General features: G+C 45.4%; 1 protein-coding gene across 4 annotated transcripts; it reads right to left on the bottom strand.

The window, feature by feature from the left end:
- Positions 1-1,514: 1,514 nt before the first annotated feature.
- On the bottom strand, positions 1,515-21,693 carry LOC106885384 (cystine/glutamate transporter-like). Of its 4 annotated transcripts, none has more exons than XM_014937544.1 (14): positions 21,561-21,693; positions 19,534-20,851; positions 18,522-18,789; positions 13,932-14,058; positions 13,080-13,195; positions 12,206-12,331; positions 9,671-9,770; positions 9,536-9,580; positions 9,243-9,366; positions 8,830-8,933; positions 6,831-6,927; positions 5,883-6,032; positions 3,302-3,476; positions 1,515-1,911 (listed from the first exon to the last, which is right to left on the bottom strand). In XM_014937544.1, exons 3-14 carry the CDS (start codon positions 18,715-18,717, stop codon positions 1,847-1,849), a joined length of 1,425 nt encoding a protein of 474 aa, XP_014793030.1. In that variant the 5' UTR covers positions 18,718-18,789; positions 19,534-20,851; positions 21,561-21,693; the 3' UTR covers positions 1,515-1,846. The 4 variants fall into 4 exon arrangements, with proteins under 4 accessions (XP_014793030.1, XP_014793031.1, XP_014793028.1 ...); XM_014937545.1 differs by having other exon boundaries at positions 20,785-20,851; XM_014937542.1 differs by lacking the exon at positions 21,561-21,693 and adding an exon at positions 21,169-21,225 and having other exon boundaries at positions 18,522-20,851.
- Positions 21,694-23,641: the final 1,948 nt, after the last annotated feature.

The raw sequence follows: 23,641 nt of genomic DNA, 5'->3' as shown, positions 1-23,641 counted from the left end.
TGGACTCAGGCTGTATTGTAGTGATGGGGCTCACCTGGTTCTGCAAGGTCTTCTGCAGGTTGATTCCTCAACCACCCACAGCAGAGCCTGGCCGCAGGGTGCTGCAGGAAGGTTCAGCTTCAGCAAAGCCTGGCACAAGGTGGGATTGATCCATACCTGGAAGGCTGGAAACATTTCAAGATCTCACCTGAAACCACACTATCATTTAAAGTCAGTACCTTCTCCTGTAGGTTGTGATGGTCTTCCCAGTAAGACTGGATTTCCTGTTGGTCAATGTCCAGCAGCTTGTAAATTAAACTGTGGGAGGGGGAAAATGAACCCTGCAACTGCACTGCTGCTACCCCAGCTTAATGGAGCACAGGAATGGGAAAGCAGTCATAACAACAAAAATAATTCTCGATTGCTTTGGAAAAAAAACCAAGCAACTTCTTATTTATTTCCAAATCTTTATGGTGAATTTTACAAGTTTAGGTAAATTACACTGGGTTTGTAAATGTTACTTTGGTTTTACTCCAAGTACATAAATGCTTGATAAAAAAAAGATTAAACATGCACCACATTCTGTGATTCCTCTCTCCAGTGGTCATTAGAGGAGCCTCAGCATGCTACTTCCCATCTTTTAGGAGAAGATTAACAATTAAGTGATTGGGAAAAGGTAATTGCTGTTTTACCTGGACATAACATTGCCACATTCACAATGTAAACCAAAGTAATCCAGTAATGGAAACCTTCTTATGTCAATAGTTCAAATGAGCATTTACATATCAATTCAGCAAGTCATTTGATTGCAGATTTAAAGTTAAAGCTCTGACACGAAGTCTTTCATGTCTTCTTACAGCACCAAAAGATACACTTTTTCAGGAATCTGCCCTCATCAGTGATCTTGTCTAACTAAAGAAGAAATTGTATTTCACTGGAGTTGGTCTGAAATATAAATTTTCAACTTCACTGCTGGCACTGGGTGAGGACCAGGGCTGGGGAGCTGGGGGAGGGATCAGGATCTGTTTTGTCATATTCTTGTTGATGTTTAGCTGATTTTTTTAATGTGTTTGTATATTTTGAAATGTCGTTTCAGAAAAATAAAATTCAAAATCGAAATATTATTTCAAATGAGAATAAACTTATTCTGCTTACATAATAATCAAAGTAAAACATTCTGACTTGACTTTGATAATGTTTGAATTTCAAAGAGTTTTCAAATATCTTCTCGTTAGCCTGAATTTGCACTTTCTGGTGAATGAATTTTTGGCTCCCTGTCTCCTCCTTTCCAATTCATCTACCTTATTTCTAATTTGCTCTTCCCACCCGTTTCCTTTCATAATTCTTGTCCACAGCATTGCTACCACAACACTTCATTTGAAAGCTGCATTTGGCTTCCATGTATTGGACTCCAAGTTCTGCAACATGCTCCCTTCCTCTATTTGCCAAGTTAGGAAACTTAAAAATTGCATGTATATATATATATATATATACATATATATACATATATATACATATATATACATATATATACATATATATACACACACACACTCTATTTTACTTAGGACTGGGATAGGCTGCTAAATTAGGATCTTGGTTTTGAAGACACTCTGCAGGCAAAGCAAGCTCATTTCCAAGAACTAGCTTGTTCTGCTAAAAAAGAAAAGGGCAGAAACAGATGTGCCACGCTCATGCTGATCCCGATTGCCAGGCTTAGGAACACTTGCAGCAAGGTTTTGTCTCAGGCTCATCCTCATTTGCAGTGATTAAAAGAATAATAGCGTGGCCTGTCTTTGGTAGGATCAAAGGTATCAGAAATGGCGTAAGTAGATTTTATCTTCTCCCGTGAGTTCTGGTGGTTTTCTCAATAAGTCTTGATTTCTTGTTGGACTACTTCCAGCAGTAACTGTAGTTTGTGTGTAAGATAATCTGAAAGGGGGGAAGAAAAAGGAAGCAAGTTTAGTCCAGCGGAAATCTTCAGATACGGCTGAAAATCAGAGCACCAGCACTGATGGCTGGATCACTACATTAGCCGACCATTGTAACCCTTTCTTGCTGTATATTTTCTTCTGTTCAGTGGTTACTGATACACACCTCAGCCCAACATCAAATCAAAAGAAAAAAAGATTCATAACTGAAATTATAAATTAAACTCAAAATTAGGCTCTTGTTTCTGAGCAAATCATTGTGCCACCAGGGCAACCACTGTGCCACATCCAAAGGAAACCTGTGCTAGACAACGCGTAGAGTGGAGGATGTATTTCATTTACACAACCACATCTATGCCCAAAACCGTCCTGATCTCTTCACTGAACAGATAACCCTCAGGTAGTCCCATCTTCTCCCACCAGTCCTCCCTCCAGCCTTTCAGAAAGTGTCTTTGTGCACAAGGTTACAGTGTCTGCCTGTCAATCTCTCCATCCTAACTTTTGATCTCCTTGCTCATTGTCAGCCAAATTTGAGGGAGAGGTGGTGATCCTGAAGATATGGGAGCACAAGTCTTATGAGGATAGACTAAGGGAGCTGGGGTTGTTCAGCCTAGAGAAAAGGAGGCTGAGGGGAGACCTTATGGCTTTCTACAACTACCTGAAAGGAGGGTGTAGATGGGCGGAGTCGGTCTCTTCTCCCAAGTCACAGGTGACAGGACTAAAGGAAACAGCCTCAAGTTGTACCAGGGCAGATTCAGATTCGATATTAGGAAAAATTTTTACACTGAAGGGGTTATCAAGCATCGGGATGGGCTGCCCAGGGAAGTGGTTGAGGCACCATCCCTGGAGGTGAAAAGACAAGTCGTCGTGGTGCTGGGGGACATGGTTTAGTGATGAGGTTTTTTTTAATCAGAGTTAGGTAGATGGTTGGACTAGATGGTCTTGAAGGTCCCTTCCAACCTAGATGAGTCTATGATTCTATATGATAAAGTCTAGCAGAAACCAGGGCTGGGGTGCAAAAATGACCCTCTCTGTTCCCTACCCACCCCTTCCCCCACCCCCCTACCTCCTCCACCCCTTTGGTAGACCTCAGCCCTATCTTTTTTAAAACAAAGCATCAGGCTGACTTATCAATATATTTGCAAGCCAGACAGACACAGCCCATGCCTGCCTGCCAACCACCCACAGCACAGCCTACCCCTCATCTCTTTGGCTGCTGATGCTGTGTCTTGGGAAAGACATTGAAGGGGTGGCAGGGGTCATGACTTAGGTTTCATGAGGTATGTTGGTCATGGAGCAATTTGTGTTAGAGATGAGCCCTGGGAACAAACTGACATCCCCACCCTGAGCCTGTGTGGGTCCACAATACTGAAATTCAAACGTGTACTTACGAAACGAGCTACGGCAACGACTTGACATTCGCCCATGGATTATGAGGTAGTAGACTGGAAAACCACTTAAAACCATGGTGCATCCAATGCTAATGCTCACAGGGTCTGAGTAGAAAGACATTGCGACTGTGAAGAGGCAGATGATGGTAAAAGAGACAGGAATGAACAGGGGAACCTGGGGAAAAGAGCACAGAAGATGCTCAGGCAAAACTGATGGCTGCAGCAAATCAGCCTCCACACATGCTGGCACACATCTTAAAGAAGATGAGAAAAATCATGTAGCTGTCCTGCAGAGTGCTTCTTTACAATCAGTTGTGAACGAGTAGAATGCATATAGCAAAAATTGACTTGTACCATCCTCAGAGCCCAGTGTGCCCTGTGAGGTGCATGCCGCCTATATTCACGTGCATCAAAATATAAACCTCACTGGCAACTGGAAGCCAAGCAGGGGGAGAAGTTACCTATACCCCATTGCTCTCTGAGTGTACTGGTCCTGTGCATGCACATGTATCTACTTGCCACCCGTCACAACTGCTGGTGGAAAATCTGAAGCCAAGAGCAGCACTTTGAATTAAACGGTTCTTTGGTTGTAACACTCATGGCTTATTCTGACCTGCCTCCAACTTGCCTGAGACTTACAGCAGCCAAAATAGGATGAACCAGACTCCCTATCTCCATAGCACCTACATCAAGAACATAAGCTTCAACAACACCCTGATGAAAGACCAAAGAAGCAGTCAGCACTTCAGCCTTACCCTTTTGGGTGAGCCAATTCATCTGGGTTATTTGGAGAGTAAATCAGAAGACTGCAATAAACAATAAAACTCTGAAACATTCTCTCAGTCTTTGGATCCAACCTCAGCCAAGTTACTCCTTGCCACGGCTGATAGAATGAAGGAGCTGCTGGTCTCACCTAGGGTGACAGTCTCTTTTCCGGTAACAGATCCTATTTTGGATGCAGACCATGCCGAGCTGGAAGAGATCAGTTGCTCTAGCGATGGCAGCCTTCCAACCACCAAACTTATGTGTTCTTGCGGTCTTTCCAACCCGAGCATCCCCTGCCAGCCTCTCCTACGTGCACGCACTCATGCTGCACATCTGCTTGAGAGGTGAGCAAGAGGACGGCTTCCTCCTCTTCCCGGTATTTTCTCACCGTTTCTCACCCAAAATGCTGCTGGGGAGAAGTAGTACCAGCATAATCATATGCATTTTATGATTCGTTCTCCGTAACTGGTGGCAGAAGACGACCTCTCTCTGGCCACTAGAGCGCAGCACATGCCCACACCACCTGCACACAGCCCTTCAGGTTCGAAGTGGTCATAAAAACAAGGGAGACCGGGGAAAAAAACAAATAATCAGCCAAACTGACCAAAAGCCCAGCATTTCCTTCCCTCACCTAATCTGCCTTTAGGAGCCATTAAAAGCCTAAATCAAAACGGGGCAAAAATCTCAACAGCTGAGAACATCACCAGTGCTATCCACTAATAAACTTCCCCTGAGAATCTTGGTTTAAAAGAAAAAGAGAAAACATATTTAAAATCTGGTTCTGGGTGAGTACGCAAATGCTTCCAGCCAACAAACTGGGAAGCTTCAAGCTCTCTGCTAAACACACAGTCTCCAGCAAAGACGGAGAAGAAAAATTACCCCAAACTTCCCTCGGGGCCTCATGTGGCTCAGGGAGGAGCCCTGGGAGCCACGGGAAGCGTTTCTATCCCCTGAGCTTCTCGCTGATCGGTTGCCCAGTGCCTGTGGCCTCAGAGGTCCCCTCTCCTCCCCAGGAGCTGGCTGGAGGCACCAGGCAGGCGCAACTGGAGACAGGAACAAACTGTACACCTCGAGCACCACCTCAGCCTAACACCTTCTGCACATCACCCAGCAGTGGGAAAGGTGCTCCGAGCACAAGAAAGCTGCTCCAGCACAAACTCCAACGTCCCCCATCAACACAATGAAGCTCCCAGCGCCCAGCCGCATGAGAAGAGCCACTGCTGGAGGCCAGGGAAGGGCACAAGAGGACAAGGCGTCCTACAGTTTGTGGTACATACCCATGCGCTGTGCACATCCTCAGGGCCTACAGCAGCAATCGTTGCACAAGAGCTGCTTTACACTATACAATATTTTTGTGCCAGCAGATGATTCCCCATAAGTCAGGTCTGCTCCCAGGATCTCTCTGGCCATCCTCTTTTCCCCCAAGCCTGACACCCTCCTGCTTCTCAGCTAGAGCTGAGACTTACCTACCACTGAAACAACATCCAGGTAAAGGTGTCTCCCTGCAGCCCATGAGATGAGTGTGGGGAGTGCCTTCTGCACATCTGCTAGTTCCCAGCCCAAAATTTTGCCCCCTGGAGCAGGTTGCCATTCTTACAGATGTGGCACCATGTAGAACCGACTTTATAGGATTTACCATGTCTGGCTGCTTGGGCACATTTCAGCAGCTCTCCCTGCATCCCTTACTGAGCAAGGATCAAGACCCCTGACAGCCTAAAGGCAACCATGGCCATGTAACGCTGCAATTATTAGAAAGTAAGAGAGAAAAATCACAAGCCTGCACATTCCTGGCTGTTAGGTACATGCCATGCGTTACCTTGAACGGGCTGTGCAGCTCCGGGTGTCGGTGGCGATGGACAATGAGCCCAAGGGTGGCTAATCCTATGAAGAGCCATCGGGAAAAGCTGAAGAAGTTTAGTAGATGGTAGATATCTCCGATACACACCATGGCAGTAACCAAAGGGAACTGAGCATTGTGAAGATGAAATACAATCATTAAAGCCTTACTACGGTCCTCGGACAAGAAAGGGTAATGTGGATCACCTCTTCCAGCCCCCCTGCAATCACAGGCAGCTACTTCACAGCCCCAACATTTCAGAGGTCAGAAAGCTTTACAAAACAGTGTCACAGACTGAAGGCAGAAGGCCTAAACTCACTATTATGACGTGCCACAGGAAGGAGCAATCCTTTCAAGATCAACAGCATCTTTGATGCTTTGTGTCCTAGGCAGGGCAATTAAAACATGCATGATCCAAAAGCCCGTGCTGTTGGTACAAAGGCAACATATAAAGATATCTGCTAAGTTTTTGGAAGCTTGGCTGACCTGCAAGAGTCACTGCAGCACAGTTATGATGGATCTGGACCACCATAGCCAGAAAAAAAAACCAAACCAAAACGAAAACAGAGCATCTCTGCAAATGGTCATTCCCACCACACCTGGGAATTTCAGTTTTCCAAATAGCCAAAGCCTGGCAGAGGTGTTTTCATGGGATGATACTGAGCAGCAGCCATGGCAGATGGTAGGGACAGTACTTTTAAAAAAAGGTCTCCAAGGCTATAAGGCGGGAACTCAAGGTAGTGGGTTTGGATACCACTGCTGACACAAAGGGGCTTAATACTTTTCATCCAGAGTATTCCACCCTCTTTATTTTTCAGAGGCTGACTTAGTGTCTCAACACCCTTTAAAACTCCTCAGCTTCTCCAGGCTTTGCAGGAAAGCCAAGACTGCAAGAAGAGGGCATGGCACACAGCCACATCTCCTTACCATTAACATGACAGCGGGAAGGGGTGTGTGCCTTCGAATGTGGATCATGGAGAAGAGAGGAGGCCACTGTCCTTCCCTGGAAGCCACAAACAAAGTCCTAGGAAAATACAGGGAGCCCTATGCATTAGTATCCCACATCCAGAAGATGAGGAAATTAGAAGATCAGTCCCTGAACTGACCTGAGGCCACAAGGCACATCCCCAGCACAGGTCTGCTATTCAAGGCCACAGTTCTGCCTTTAACTGCACTTTTGGGGCATATGGAAACAAAACCCAATGTTGAGTTCCCATAGCTCTCCCAGGACCAGTTAGTTCAACACAGTGCAGAGCCCACCAGCAGGACCACTGGTAGCATCCCCTTTGGTGGCCCATTAGCAGAGACCTTTGGGCAAGTCCAAAGCGACCATGAGTGAGTTCAGGCTGGAAACAGAGACAAGAAAGTTTCTTGCCATCAGAGAAGGGGTTAATCTTTCCAGTAGAAAGGGGAAGGGTGACAAGCTTTGATTCTTTATAAGACAGGCTGGTGAGTTTGTGAAAGTGGATTGTCAGTCTTGATACCTATATTTTTTAATATATATATATACACACTTAATATATACTTATACATACTTATATATCCTATAAGTATATATATATTAAAAATATATACATATATATCTGTATATAAATATATATATAAATGAAGTGCAATTTCCTCAAATAATAGAGGATTTTCAATCCTCTGGCCAGCTGTTGGAAAATATATTTTGGCATCCTGCCGAGAGGCCAGCTACACACCAGACCGGCTACAAAATGACAGCAGAGAGCTCCTTGCCTCCTTCCCTCCTTTGACTCGTGAAAGGGCAATTAGGGAGAAGGCACTGCATCCAATTTTATAAATTTAATATCCACAAACAAACCATGCCAGAGCATCAGCTGGGCTGGAGCAGGGCCCAAAGCAGCTGGGGCATGAGTGTAAAACTGGTTTTATTGCTGTCTTTGTGGTTTTGCAGGGGTGTGGCTGGCCAGCAGCCAGGGAGGCCCCATCGCTGGTTATATGGCCTTTCTGCAGTGATTATGTTAATGGTGCCAGGATTGGGGAGAGAAAAGCGATAGGGACACGCAGAAACTCTGTGCTGTCCAGGGACTTCTCATCCTCAAAGAAAACCGCTGTCTAGAGGAGCTAAAGGGGAGGATTCCCCACACCTGTATTTAATATAGGACTTCAGGGTAGTGGATCAAATAACTCATTAGCTTTCACACTATGAAACATCCCTTTCATATCAACTGATTTTTCCTTTTGCAATCAAAGCTGTGAAACAGAACCAGCTCCAGAGAGTTCATTCAGCTCCTCAGGACCTGCACAACGTGCTTCTCCATAAGCTCTGCCCTCCTCTCCAATTTCAGGGCTCCCATAAGGACATGCAGTGTAGTAGCCAGTGAAGCTGGCATGATAATTTTTCCATGGAACAAAGCTTTTCTTATTGCTACAACCAGACTTGTTAAGCCTCAGCTACTGCTTTAGGAATGGCCCATCCCTGATAACATTGCACTGACCTTAAAGCAAAGTCCTCAAGGGAGAGCTTGCCTTTGGCCAGAGGTCCTCACAACAGAGGGAGCCCCGTGCCCTGCAGCAGAGCAGCTGGGTGAACCCAGCGAAAGAAGGCTCGGTCTCACTGAGTAGCTGCCAACGTCAACAAAGCCTCTAGTTCACCAGAAACATTGACATTTCACTTTAAACTGGGGATTCAAACTGAAAGGGAGGGGGAGAGGGGGAAGAAGATAAAAATCTTTGTTTGTGACCAGCCCTAGGTACCAAAGTCTGGACCTAGCCAGAAATAGAAAGGGTCAACTCTTAGCCAACAGGGTTGTCCTGTAGCGGACATCCTGGGAGTCAAAGGCCTTGTTTTTCCCACAAGAGTGGCTAAAATGCCATCAAGTGGGTGTGCAGTTGCACAGGTTGCTGGTGCTCCCCTCCAATTCAGTAAGCCAAAAGAGCAATTAATTCTTAGGGACGTGACCTTGAAAACGTGAAGATTCCTCCATTCATGGTTCCAAAGCAGGACAGCGCAACAAGGACAGGGACCACGGAGATCAGGCTTTTGAAGGCTCGCTGCACAAAGCTCTGGAGGAAGAGCAAGTGTGACTTTAGGAAAACGGGGTGATCTCTAAACATCAGATTCAAGAGAAAGACAACTTCGTCTATCGAAGGAGCCAAGTATAACTCATAAATATTGCCTTTTCTCCTGTCATCTGTAGGTTATTTTTCATTCTCTTTTAGGCAAGACTAGAAGAAGTTACTGTTGCCCAGTAATCCAGACAAATGACAAAGAAATAAGGCATTTTATCTTAAAAATCATCTCCAAAACACCTGCCATGAACCCCCCATTCATGACCCCACCGAAGAAAGGTAACTGTAGGGGTGATGGTTTACCACAGCCACAGCAGGAGAAGCGAGAACATCTTGCGTTCCCAGGACCGTGTAATAGGAGATGTTGGTGAGCATGTACCCCACAATTACTGTGATCACAGACACGATGACAGCCAGGGGGATATTTCTACAAGAAACAGGAAGAGGGGCACACAAAGAACAAGCTGTTATCCCTTGTTATGCACGCTATTACTGCAGCTGGTTAGGTGAACCCACCAAACTTATTTCCTCCCACACTGCATTTGGGAAAGCCACGGTACCCCAGATGCTGGTAACCGACTTCTCCCCAGCCTTACCGCTCAGGCCTGACCAACTCCTCACGCACAAAGCTTGTCTGGAACCTGCACGGTGGGAAGAGACAAGGGAGAGAGTTTGAGCCACGTCTCAGGCACCAGCCTGCTGCCCACGAAGCTCCCTCCTGTCGCACCTACCAGCCTGAATACGCGAACATGCCTGCGTAAAAAGCCAGGGGCAGCTTATCCAAAACCAGCGACTGCCTGTCAAAAGCATCCTGGAAGTTTTCGGTGTGGCCTGCAGGAGATAAACAAATGGACACAGGGCAGGGAAATGTCAGAGATGGGCTTCCTTCCCGTGGGATAACACCCCTTGCACCTCTTGCCCAGACCTGGGAAGGACGTTTGTGACTTCCCTGGAGCCAGGTATTTGGATTTGTTTCATTGCTTTAATTTGCTGTGCTGTGCTGACACATTTACTTCACAAACAGTGACAGAACAAATCCATCCCCCATCCAGCTACAGGAGACATTTCAGGAAGGGCGATGGCAGGGGCTGGTTCTGTTTCAGACAGAGCCTGCTGTGGGAACGGGAGATCGTGGAGACGAGAGGACCCAAGTTGTCTTGTCCTTTCTTTAGGCCCAAAATTAATTCACTGTGCTGGCCCCCCTCTTCCCTCCTCCCAGCTCCCTAAGCAGCTGGATGCACACTCTTCTTTGATGTGGTGCAGCCAACGAGGCAGCTAATTCAGCTCTCGCTGTGCTCCCTCCCCATCCCGCTGCCGGAGCGCTGACCCCAGCCCCATGCTGGTCGGAGCATGGGAACCAGGACAGGGGAGGGAACGGGGAGCAGGGATTGCCATTCTGGGCCCACAACTCTGGGCATGATCCCTGCCCGCCACCACAGCCCACCCACAGGAGGAGGGAATCGGGACACGGAGGATAAAGCAAATAAAATTTAAAAAAAGTAGAGGTGGCTCAGATAAAGATGCCATTTTACCAACTCTCTCGGTTTTCCTAGAAGTTCTCTGCTTGAGATAACAACAGAAAAAACCCACAAACAAACAATCAAAGTCAGGATTTTGGATATGAAACACATTTTATCAAACATCGAACAAACCTAGGGAAGGAAGAAACACCTAACAGCTTCTCATTCAGGGGAAGACCGATAAGAAATACAGTCAAAAGGAATTGCACTTCCAACATTTTCAAATCCAGGGGGCCCAAGGTTTGGTTCCAGATCTATAGTCAGTTCTGCCTGTCAAAGTACCTTTATAAGTAAAAGGAGTAGATCTTGCCTAGTTGGGCTTTGCCAGGAAAGGGATGAAATGGCACAAGACACACAGAGAAAGTCAGGCTGCTTCTATGGAGGTGCCTCTGCAAGGAGCTCTGTGACAAGATTTGGACATTTGGGTTTGCAACCCTGGCCCAGCAAAAAAACCCTGAGCCAAAGGGAAGGAAATGGCAGAGGAAAGGACAAGAGTGTAACCAGAGAAAGTAGAACAAAGCAAGGAGTAAGGCAAATTGATTTAGAAGCACAAAACTGATTTCTAAGCACAAAAAACAGCTCAAAAAGAAAACAGATTTGAAGAAAACTAAACCAAAATATGGGAGTGGGCCTATCAGGGTAGTCTTTTTATGTTTGAAAATGATTGCTGATAAGTGATGGTGCATAAAAAGGATTTATTGTCTGCAATATATTAATGAGTGATTTACAGTCCCCCATGAGTCAAATTAAATACAACCTGTCATATTGGGGTCTCTTGGTGAATTCTCCCTCCAGATGTCACCAGTACTTATCCTCCTCACTGGAGGAAGGGTGCCAGGGCTCCAGATTGTCATTTAAAGGCATTCCTAACAATAATGGCTCAGGATTTCTAGCTGCAGGGCAGTCCTTCAGTTCAGAAGTGCTGCCAGCCGGAGGGGATCTCTGCATGTTCAAAGGAGCCAGCTCCAGACATCAAAAAGAAACACGAACGCGTAGCCTACTGCCTGTGTTGTTTTCTCTGCAGAGGAAGGTAATAGCATGACGAGGGACCAGGCTTCATCCCTTGAGTGGGAATGCCTTGGGCTTTTCTATAAACTGAGGCTTGGATTAAAGCCAACGCTCTTGTATCATTCCCAGAAGATGTTACTGGCAGGGGTTTTTCCCCCCACTCTGGGTGTGAGTACACAATCCTGTGTGAGTCCATCGTACGTCTGAGTTACTGCCCATCTCGATTAGAAGGTAAAACACATTAGCTTCAGCCACAGAATGGTTAGAGATGCAGGCACCAGGGCTCAGCTGAGGGCTGGTAACACATTGCACAGCTGTGACTGGTTGGGGTCACCATGGGATGCTGTCACTCATCAACTGACGTCCATCAAACTTGTGCTGCCTTGGAAGGATTTCAAGCCGTGATGAAATCAGGGCAAGTCTGCCACCAAAGAAAGACCATCCACAGAGGAAGGTGCCTGTGTGACCCTGGGTAGGCTCACACAGCCTCAGGCACCGAGACTCTCCCTCAGTTTTGGAGACATTGCAGCTGAGCCAGGTGCGTTGGCCCGGTGCAACGACACAGCTGAGTGCCAACCACCCTGGTCTCAGCTCCCAGCTAATTCACATCCAGCACACAGGCAGAGGAAGCTCCTGCCAGCTAAACGAGTACCACGCTCATCACTAGGGACCGATAAAAAGGCCGTGACAGGCCAGTCTGTCGAGCACCCTCCCTCAGTGACCCAGCAGCACACCTACCCTGGGCCAGCAGCATCATCCCGGGCACAATGATGAGTGCCAGAGCCAGGAGCTTGACGACAGAGAGAGCTGTCTGCAGCCGGGCACTCCAGGTGACGCTCCAGGAGTTGAGGGTGAGGACCATGTCTGGGGAGGAGACCACACTGCCACAGCTCGACGTATGCAGGAAAAAATAAAGCAGAGCTCCCTGCTCTAGGGATGCCAGGGAGAAAGCTACATCTTTACAGAGAGGATACCCGGGGTGAGAGATACCAGAAAATATTACAGGGGTGGCCCAGCGTACAGAGGTTGAAGGGGGAGCTGAGTTATGCTCCTATGAGGGATGAGGAGCCTGGTTCCTTTCAGGTGACCCACGCCTGCCTGGGGGGAAGGTGTGGCAGGCAAGGAGTTCAAAAGCTTGAGCCTTACACCCTCCACCCAGGTGGAATTTGCACAATTATAGATGAAGAATTTCTACTCCCCATAAGTTTGCAAGGACATCTCATCAGCCCCCTTTTACAGCAGCTCCTGTGCCAGCACACACCAGCCCAGAGCAGGCAGAACAGCTTCGCAGGCAGCAGGCGAGGAGTTCAAAAGCTTGAACCTTACACCCTCCACCCAGGTGGAATTTGCACAATTATAGACAAAGAGTTTCTACTCCCCCTACTTGGCACAATCCCCAGGGCTCCAGCTGCTCAACAGGGAGGCCCATTCCCCTTCTTGGAGAATATCGTGGCCCCAGACCAGCACCTTGGATCAGGAAGCTTTGGGTGGCCAAGAAGATAAAATGGGGCCCCAATCCCATAGTTATTCCAGAAGATAACACCCCGTAAGTGCCCCTGGTGTGGGGCAGAGAGACTCCGAGAGGAGCATTCCAGTAAAAGTTAGTACTTACAGTACCCCAGGAGGGACACCAGCTTCACGGCAGGGACAGGGGCTGCACAGGGGGCAAAAAACGGCTCCAGCATGTAACGTCCAAACGCCAAAGAAACCACAGCACTGTTGGCAGGCCTGGGGGGAGGAACCGAGCACAAACTGGGGTCTGCAGACAGCCAAAGAAATGGCATGATGTAAAACTGCACAAAACTCAGGAGGGGAGGAATTTTCCCCACCCAGCTTACTCCTGCTCTCCCATGCAGGTGATGAATTCCCATAAAGTCTTTTTCACAGGTTTTTCTCAGTAAATGAGTTAAAAATCGCATGCTGCAAAGAAAAGATCCATTCCCAACTTGAAAACAAAAGCTGAGATTAATTGTACTAAGCAATGGTCCATATGTCCCGCCTCATCTCAGCTGATATGAAGAGCACAGGTTATTGAGAGGTGAGGACTTTTTTTTTTAAAAGTTAAAAAAAAAGTAATTTACCATTTTCTAAAATATTATTTGACTCAGGGGTAAGCCAGAAAATTGTCTACACAAGAGAACCAGAAAAAGCTTCACAATGAAAACAGAAGATCTGAAATAAATCTGGCATCTATTGTCAGCCTCTGAAAAATACTGTGGCTCTTGGAGGATACCAGCTGCCAAGGGAGAAGAGAGATATTCTTCAAGTACAGATCACATTGAACATGTGTAGCTATTTACTCCTTATGTCCTCTTCCTTTTATCACTGAAAAATCTTTAAAAGTTGTCCAGATTGTTTCTTCTCTTTCCTTTACAAACTGCTTAGACTGTTACCTGGCACAATAACTTGCTTTTTTTAAATCGTCACAGCATCCGGCAAAAAGCAAACAAACAAAAGCCCTTACCTGATAGCAAAAAACTCTGCCCACAGGAATAAGAAACTTGGCAGAGGCCCTAATGTCTCCAAAATGTAGATATAATGTCCTCCAGACTTGGTGATTCTTGTTCCAAGCTCCGCATAACTCAAGGCACCTGGAAAAGTTCAGGTAGAAAAGCACTGAGTAAATCGTCCCATGGATTTTTTCTCTTCTGTATGACTTTTTAGTTATTGAATCAATCTGTTTAAAATAAGTAGTGAATTAGAGGAAGAAAAGGGGATTTAACAGAGCCACTATTCCCCGTTTTTGTGTGCTACAGTATTTTGAAGTAAGTTTTGAAGTGATTGACTTTTCTGTCAGACGGGAAGAAATTCTCCATTTTCTGGTTAATGACCCAACTTTCCCATGGAAGTTATGTGAAAAGGTGTGTTACAGAAATGTTGCAGTGAGCTACAGGAGGTTTCCTTCAAAAACCACCCTGGAGGTTTGGGTTCTTGCTTCTCCTCACAGGCTGGTGAAATGCTGCTTACAGGGCAGTTCCATCAGCTCAGCTGACAGGCCATCACTGAACCGGTCATTTCAATCGCATTTTTGGATCACAGACCACATTCCTGTGTCCTTATCTTGCATCTTCACATAAATCCCTTCCTTCATTCGAAGACACTGGACAGAAGACCTAGCAGGGCATCTCCTCTGAGAGGGAAGACCTGCCACCAGAGAAAGCATGGCTCCCAGGGTGCAGAGCAAGGGAAGAGTCTGTGTGAGGGGCTCAGTCAGTCTCTTCTCACACGTTCATGTACCCCAATAGGCCTGGGGACTGCCTGCTCCTGCCTTGACCAGCGCCTCTGCACCTCCCTGACCCTGCCCCAGGGCACAACGAGAAACCCTGGGAGAAGGCAGTTTAAAATTTTCAAGCAAATGGATAGAAACCTTTACACCTCCTCCTGTGCCAAAAAAAAAAAAAAAAAAAAAAAAAGAAAAAAGATCTTTACATCTGTGCTTTCTCTACAGAGCAATTCATCATGCCGTCTGAACGGGTCTAAGTATGAATCTTAAGCCCTGTCTGCACTGAGTTCACTTGCCAGGTTAAACATCCTTTGTTCACCAAAAGAAATCATAGAACACTTTTTTTTTTTTTTGAGCACAGCTCACCTTGCAGTGGGGCTGAGCGCTGCTGGGATGGGACCCTGGGGGGTAAGACCATCTCTCGCTGTGTTGTCTACTTCTTTGCCCAGCTCAGGTGGCTGTGGAGGGGGAGCACAGAGGAACCCAGTGGTGATATGGCCATGCCTCCCAAGTCCCATGGCAATAGTGCCATAATCAGGTCAGGTCCATGGTGAGGACCTCAAATTTTCCTGCCTCTCTGTTGGCAAATTTGTGCAGAATCCCTGTTCAAAGTGTCTAACACAGGCAGACACCTCGTCTCATTTATTCCAGTGGGTCTCTTTGCATACTTTAAGCATGCGTTTGAGTGCTTTGCTGAACTCGTGCTAGGGGACTTCTGTAAATGCCATACTTGAAAGAAAAAAAATAAAGCATATAAGACAGCAGGCCTTTTTAATATACTGCAAAAAAAAGTGTCAGAGAAATGATCAGGGGAGGTCATCAAGCTGATAAAAGGGAAGAAAAAACCAACAAATTTGGCTACAAAATACAATAATTTGATAAAGAGACTCCCTGCCAGCAGAGTCTATCAAAGGATGCAATGGAGAGAGAAACCTTTCCAAGTGCAGAGCGTGGGCTATGTGATCAGCACACGCATTATTGTTTATTGCTCTGCTCACTTAAAAGAAACACCATGGTCACACTATATTTTAAGATTTTCTTTAAGTAAAAGTATGTAATTCACCGAATCACCGCACATAGGCTGCAACGTGAAATATCAGTACACGTACGCTAAAAGCAAGAATAACACTTGTTGCCATATTAACAATTTAATGTCTCAATTTCTAAACTTGTGTGTACACGTCACAGTGCCAAAGTGTTTTTTCCCACATGGAGTATTTTTCCTTTCTTGTATTTTTGTTCCTAAGTCAATATAGAAGAAGAAATTTAAAGTCACCCAGGGAAATACACATCAGATTTCTCCCCAGTGCAGAGAGATCTTGTGATTCTCCTAACAGCACCTTTAGAGCGTTTCCAAGATGGTGATTTCATATAGTTAATGAAGGAAACTAAAAGCCATACATTTTATCCATCACAACTTCAAGAGCTACATTATTTCAGAAGAACTAGAATGAAACTGTCATCAAACTGTCCACCCTTTGTGAGAAAATACTGGTATCCATGCCAGAAACCAAGCCTACGGGTAACACACAGAAAACAGGGCTGAACTGATCTGCTCCACCTCCTGCTCCAAGGCAGCATCAGCCACATCCAAACCGTTTCTGACAGACATCCAGACACCCACCCCTGGCTGGTGGGTATTCTGCAGCTCCCCGGGCAACGTGCTCTAGCACTTCTCTATTCTCCTCCCTGACAGAAAGGGGATCCCTTATGACATGTTAAGACCATCACTTCTTGCCCTTTTCACAGCGTCTATGAAAAGCAGTGCACAGCCCCTGGACTCACGAGTGCCTTTTGGATGCCTACATCTCCCTTCCACCTTACAGAATGGGTCACAGAATCATAGAATCATTCAGGTTGGAAGAGACCCTTGGGATCATCGAGTCCAACCATCTACCCTACTCTACAAAGTCATCCCCTGCACCATGTCCCTTAGCACTACATCTAACACCTCGTCTCATTTATTCCAGTGGGTCTCTTTGCATACTTTAAGCACGCGTTTGAGTGCTTTGCTGAACTCGTGCTAGGGGACTTCTGTAAATGCCATACTTGAAAGAAAAAAAATAAAGCATATAAGACAGCAGGCCTTTTTAATATACTGCAAAAAAAAGTGTCAGAGAAATGATCAGGGGAGGTCATCAAGCTGATAAAAGGGAAGAAAAAACCAACAAATTTGGCTACAAAATACAATAATTTGATAAAGAGACTCCCTGCCAGCAGAGTCTATCAAAGGATGCAATGGAGAGAGAAACCTTTCCAAGTGCAGAGCGTGGGCTATGTGATCAGCACACGCATTATTGTTTATTGCTCTGCTCACTTAAAAGAAACACCATGGTCACACTATATTTTAAGATTTTCTTTAAGTAAAAGTATGTAATTCACCGAATCACCGCACATAGGCTGCAACATGAAATATCAGTACACGTACGCTAAAAGCAAGAATAACACTTGTTGCCATATTAACAATTTAATGTCTCAATTTCTAAACTTGTGTGTACACGTCACAGTGCCAAAGTGTTTTTTCCCACATGGAGTATTTTTCCTTTCTTGTATTTTTGTTCCTAAGTCAATATAGAAGAAGAAATTTAAAGTCACCCAGGGAAATACACATCAGATTTCTCCCCAGTGCAGAGAGATCTTGTGATTCTCCTAACAGCACCTTTAGAGCGTTTCCGAGATGGTGATTTCATATAGTTAATGAAGGAAACTAAAAGCCATACATTTTATCCATCACAACTTCAAGAGCTACATTATTTCAGAAGAACTAGAATGAAACTGTCATCAAACTGTCCACCCTTTGTGAGAAAATACTGGTATCCATGCCAGAAACCAAGCCTACGGGTAACACACAGAAAACAGGGCTGAACTGATCTGCTCCACCTCCTGCTCCAAGGCAGCATCAGCCACATCCAAACCGTTTCTGACAGACATCCAGACACCCACCCCTGGCTGGTGGGTATTCTGCAGCTCCCCGGGCAACGTGCTCTAGCACTTCTCTATTCTCCTCCCTGACAGAAAGGGGATCCCTTATGACATGTTAAGACCATCACTTCTTGCCCTTTTCACAGCGTCTATGAAAAGCAGTGCACAGCCCCTGGACTCACGAGTGCCTTTTGGATGCCTACATCTCCCTTCCACCTTACAGAATGGGTCACAGAATCATAGAATCATTCAGGTTGGAAGAGACCCTTGGGATCATCGAGTCCAACCATCTACCCTACTCTACAAAGTCATCCCCTGCACCATGTCCCTTAGCACTGCATCTAAATGGCCCTTAAACACAGCCAGGGATGGTGACTCCACCACCTCCCTGGGCAGCCTATTCCAATGCCTGACCACTCTCTCTGTGAAAAATTCCTTCCTAATGTTCAGTCTAAACCTACCCTGTTGGAGCTTGAAGCCATTCCCTCTCGTTCTGTCACTAATTACCTGTGAGAAGAGACCAGCACCAATCTCTCTACAGTGTCCTTTCATGTAGTTGTAGAGAGTGATGAGGTGTCCCCTCATGAGTCCCCTCATCTTCTCCCAGCTTTCCTGGCAGAGAACATGCTGTCTCCATCTGCGGTCACTGTCACTCCTCTGACCCGGACTCACACAAGATTTCATATTCACAGACTGTAAGCGCTGGGATTGTCTCAGTCACCATGAGGGAAATCATTTGAACTGAAGACCCCTGGTGATCCCCCCAGGTTTCTTAAACCTTTGTTTCTGTTGCAGTAGGAACAGGGAAAATTTAGTTTATTCTGCTCCCAATGTTTTTTATACGTAAAAACGTGCTGGTTTCCCTCCCAGGTGCTTAAGCAAAGGCTGGCAAAGCTCACCACAACTCACCGAACATTGAGAGGAGCCCACAGGCAAACCAGACAACCAGGGAGAAACCCACGCTGCCAGAGTTTTTCAGTACTCCTTTTGGGGAGATAAAGATGCCGCTGCCAACCATGCTGCCGATGAGGAGTGAGAAAGCCCTCACCAAAGTTATCTTTTTCCTCAGAAAGACAGCCTCCTCTTTTTTCTTGTCTTTCCCCATGGCTTTCGTCTAATCCCAGGGGAAGGTCATGCATTCAGGAGCTATGGTCACCCAGGTGTCCTCAAGGCTCACCTGTAAGACGAGAAAATAGTTAGGGATTCAGGAGTCTTCTTTTCTGGACAAGATTTTTTGCAGAAGCCTGTCATGATCTGTTGAATCCCTTCTCCTCAGCTGCACCAACCAAACCACAGGCGCATGTAACACGCTCAGTATCATCTCTCACATCAGTACAGCTCCAGAGAGACTGCAGGTGCTTTCTGCCTCTTCTGCCAAAGAGCACAGAGCGCTACAAGTTGCATGCCACACTTCAGGGTATGATTTCCAAATTCAGCTTTGATGCCCAGTCTGGCCAGGTTAGGGTTCGTTTATCAGGACCTAATTTTGGGGAATATTGATATCAGCACACTGGCAGAAATCAGATTTCAAGTCACAGACCTAATAATCAAGACCTTGAAGATCTCTGAGGCTAAAAATAAAAGGTTGGGGTTTTGTTTGGTTTTTTTTGGAGGAGCAAAGAACTCTGTTTGTTGGGGTGATTTAAGGTTTTTTTACTTCCCATCCATTCTTGCTGAATGAACAAACCCTGATTTTCTCACTAGGGCTTCATTTTATCAGTGTTTCTTAATATATTGTCAAGCCTTTTTGCTATCAGAGTATCGAGTCAGGAATAAGTAACGCTAACAATTTTAAGTCACAGCATAGTAATTGATATAGGACAAGTCATTTCTTCTATTAATATAAGAAGTTTCTCGGTAATAACAGCAGGAGTGAAGTTTTTCCTAGAAAAGAGGGAACATCAGAAACTCCAGGGATCACCCGAGCTGATCTAGATCCAGTTCCCTCGCGCTCCAGTAACCTCCTACTGCATCATCTCGTCTCTCCAGTCTCTCTCGGTCCCAGGCTTCACCAAGAAACTCATCTTCTGCTTAGGAACACAGTAAGATGAGTTCACATCAGTTACTACAGTCTGACTTGCTGTAGCAAACCTGTTTGTAGTTTCGTAGCAGCGAGGCAGACATTTTACACTGCTAATTAACCCTGATAGAGCAGAGAAGACAGCTCTGGAGCAGATAATTTGGCTCCTGTCCCTCCTGCTGCCACATATCCCTTCCAGTGCTCACATGCTCAGCTTTAGTGATTTTTTCATTTTACTCTAGCGCTGTAAATTGCAGCTACGGTGAATATTTGCCCCAGCCCCGTGCCTGTGTAGGATTCCAAAGTTACACTGTACACGAGATCACATTTTATGGATTTCTTAGATTATTTAATAATTGCAGTGTCCGAGAGCAGGCAGCGGTCACGTATAGAAGCAGATCTAAGCTGCCAGAAATTATTTTCTTGCTAGCCTGTATTTGCTATCCATAGAGACACACGTCCCCCACAACACCGAGGGAACAATACTTGTTACAACTCACCCACGATACCTCTTTGTGCCTTGTATAAACTCAGTATAACTAAGGACTTCTCTCTGCTATTCCCAACTATTTTCCCACCTGGGAAACGGCAGGAAGAAGTAGGGGTTATCACTGTCTCCACACGCATATGAATAGCACATGCAGAAAGCCCTCTCTCCTGCCAGCAGCATTAACTGGTTTCTCTGAGATCACGCCAAGCCTGCACAAGCATCTTCTCAATCAAACCAGCCAAGTTTAGTTATTAAACCCCTAATGAGTCCCGGAGGACTCCTTAAGGCTCAGATGGGTCACATCAGCCTCATCTGGTCCCGCAGAGCTGCTTCTCGGAGTCCCAAAACCTCACTGGGCTGCTGGAGACGGCAGCTCCAGAGGAGAAGGGAACGACCCACGGGAGCTTCCCCAGCCATCAGCTGCAGCTCCCGCAGACGCTAATTAATTAGCTCACGTGAAATACTGATATCGCCTGTGATTTCTCAGCCGAGAGGAGAACCGCAGAGTACTTGTTTGCAATGGTGAAACGCAGAGGGCTCACCGAATTGAAACCAAACTGAAGAGAGATGTTGTGCACAACTACGTCTAAAACGCTGCTGTGAGATAATTAAAAGGGCACTTATCTGTTTGGCTGGGTTTTAAACAAAGCAGGTGCATTTACAATCCATCAGACTCCCATTTCTTGCTGGGATCCCGAAGCAGCAAATGACAGCGTCTCTTCGCGGGCTCTGAAATTACACAAAGTCGGGGGAGGAACAAAAAAAAGGAGATATCAAGTCAAATTTACAGACCAGGTTAATGATCCAAAGTAAATACCAAACTCCATACTTCTGTCCACATGCCTTTTTTTTTTTTTTATATATACTACTGCTATGCAAAGGTATTTGGAGATAAAACAGTCCAGTCCAGTAAATTTCAGAAATGTGAAAGCTATCAGGATTTGTTCCAGAAGTTGTTTGAAGGAGGAGGGAAAGAAAAAAAAAAAAAAGGAATAAAAAAAAAAAGGAAGAAAAGAAAAAGTAACAGAAAAGTTATTGAATAGTACTTCAAAGAGACACCTAGCAGAGCCCAGTGCCTGGAGAGACCATTCCTGCCTGTTCCACTTTCCAGCTACATTCCAGCACCAGGCACATTAAAATGCAGAGATGTTAATCCTTGTGGCAATGCTTAAGAATATTCACAATGTGCTTAGCACAAAAGAAATTCACAAAGCTGCTTTTTGTTCACCCTTTTGACTTGAAGGACAGGCTCAAATCCTTCTCTTCCCAAAATGCGGTACCTCTGCAAGAGATCATCAGCCAACAGGACTGCAGAAAAACAAACCCGTTTCACAACTTTTCACACTTGCTGGATCTTTACTCCCTTGTTCTTCATCTTTACTGATTTCTTCTTTTTTTTTGTTTTTAAATTTATTTTATTTTTAGCTATTAATCTTACCTCACAGACACAGCAGCATGGATGGAGATGGAGACAAGTGTAAAGGGAAAATTATATTTGTTATTCGCAGTGATGTTTAGAGACCCCAGCTGAGAGCAGGACCCATCATGATCAGCACAGAGGCAGAGTAGACGTTACTCTGCTGAAAAGCTAGCAATATAAACAGGCAAGTTGGAAAAAAGCAGAGGAGGGAGAAAGGATCATTCTCAGCTGGGGAGCTGAGACCTAGAGCAACTCGTGACCTTCGTCCTCCTCCTTCTCCTCCTCCTATCATGCAGGAAGCGGGTGGCATCCCTGGGAAACAGGTCATACCTCCAGAATCCCAGTTCAATGACTTACCAAAAAAAACCCAAAAACAACCAACAACCCAGCTACTAGGGAATACTCCTAACTATTTACAGCTGTATTTTCTTTGCATGGGCCTCAATCAATACCATACAGCCAAGAACAGGTTAACCCCTTCCTTTTCATACTGCAAAAGTTACAGACATCAAACTGTTCTCCGCAGTCCCACTGTTTTATTTTTTTTGTTGTTGCCAAAAATGTCACTCCGATTCAATGTCCACCACAAGGCACAGGATCTAACTAAATAAAATCAGCAGTGAATGGGAGCTTTTTTATTCATGCATGAAAGTAGCATAAATAAGCTTTAATGAGACCGGTGGTGGTCTGTTCTGGGAACTCAATCAGAAAATCTATTTAGGAGACCTGAGAGTTGTTTGTTTATAGACCAAAATGAACATAAGAAACAGGCTGAAATGACAAGACACGCAGCTCAACTTCTTTTCAGCTTTCTACAGCTGGTTTACCACCCTGGATAAGAAACTGAAAGGGACAGTAGTTAATAAATCAGATTCAGGCTTGCAGCCCAAGATGTAGTAATAAATCCAGGGTGATTGCCTTAGGTGTGAATGTAAGAATAATTTCCACCAGCTCCTCTTTCTATGGAGTTTCACAAATTAGTCTTGTGAGTTGTCTATCAAAAGACTGCCATTTCCTAACATTTCTTTCTTAATGAAAATATATTTTAAGCCTTGACAGCAAAATGGTTCTTGGCTCTGGCCACACTTAGCACTTTTATCATCCCATTTAGGCATTTCCACTTGTCCTTTGGGTAAGAGTGACTTTTTCTGGAAAACAGACAGATGATGTGGTGAGCCTGGACCTCTTGATGATGTGATTATGACCTTTTAATTGAGAGCCTAAAAGTGTTGAATCCACACTTTGGCTCTTTGGCTAGAAATTGGACTAAACTGAGTGGTTTTCGAGCAGCAAAATTCCTGTTGCTTTTAGAGTTTCCTCCTACCAGGCTTTATATCCTACACCAAGTTTAACGACCAGTCTGCCAAAGCAGCCGTTACAAGTGGAGATGTTTTAATAATAGTATCACTGATTCATTTTCACAAGATTTACAGGTCATGGGATGCCATTGCACTTTTCTAAGCTTCCGAGAGTAACTCTCCCTCCAACTGCCACAAGAAGCTCACACTTCTGTGCATTCAGAATTGACATTCTACTAGTGTTGTGCAGGAACACTGGCTCTTCCATGAGCATTTCTTCCTTTCGTGTTGCCAGTGACAAGCAAAACACAAGTATGGGAGAGACACGCTCCTGATCAAAATAGACTCAACTCTTCTACTACAGCACCAGCTGTTAAAGACTGTCAGAAAGGGGCACCAGCATCCCTGTGAAATGAACTAATACGATTCCCCTTTCTTACAACCAGGAGAAGGGAATACCCCAGGCACCTGCCTCCCCACCCATTGTACCCAAAGGAGCAGCACCCGGAGGACCAAGCATTGGGGCACATAAGACCTAGGACAAAAAGACACTTAACAAGATTGTCTCACATAGTAGTGCTTCCTGAGGCCAGCATCTTGGCTTTGCAATATCTCTTGTGGGGCACCGTGCAGGGAATTGTCCTTAAAGCCTTGTTCTTTTGTGGATGGCTCTCCAAGTAGCAAGCTGTTTTCACTCTCTAGATCAGACCTCCTCCCTGGAACAAGACAATTTGTCCTATTTGAAACTGTTTTCTTAGCTGCGTAAGACAGAACACAAACAAAAATAAATCTAAACATTTC

The sequence above is a fragment of the Calidris pugnax genome, unplaced genomic scaffold, assembly GCF_001431845.1.
Source record: "Calidris pugnax isolate Ruff unplaced genomic scaffold, ASM143184v1 scaffold1, whole genome shotgun sequence".
Taxonomy (NCBI): Eukaryota; Metazoa; Chordata; class Aves; order Charadriiformes; family Scolopacidae; genus Calidris; species Calidris pugnax.
This window is presented reverse-complemented; position numbering and strand designations above follow the sequence as displayed.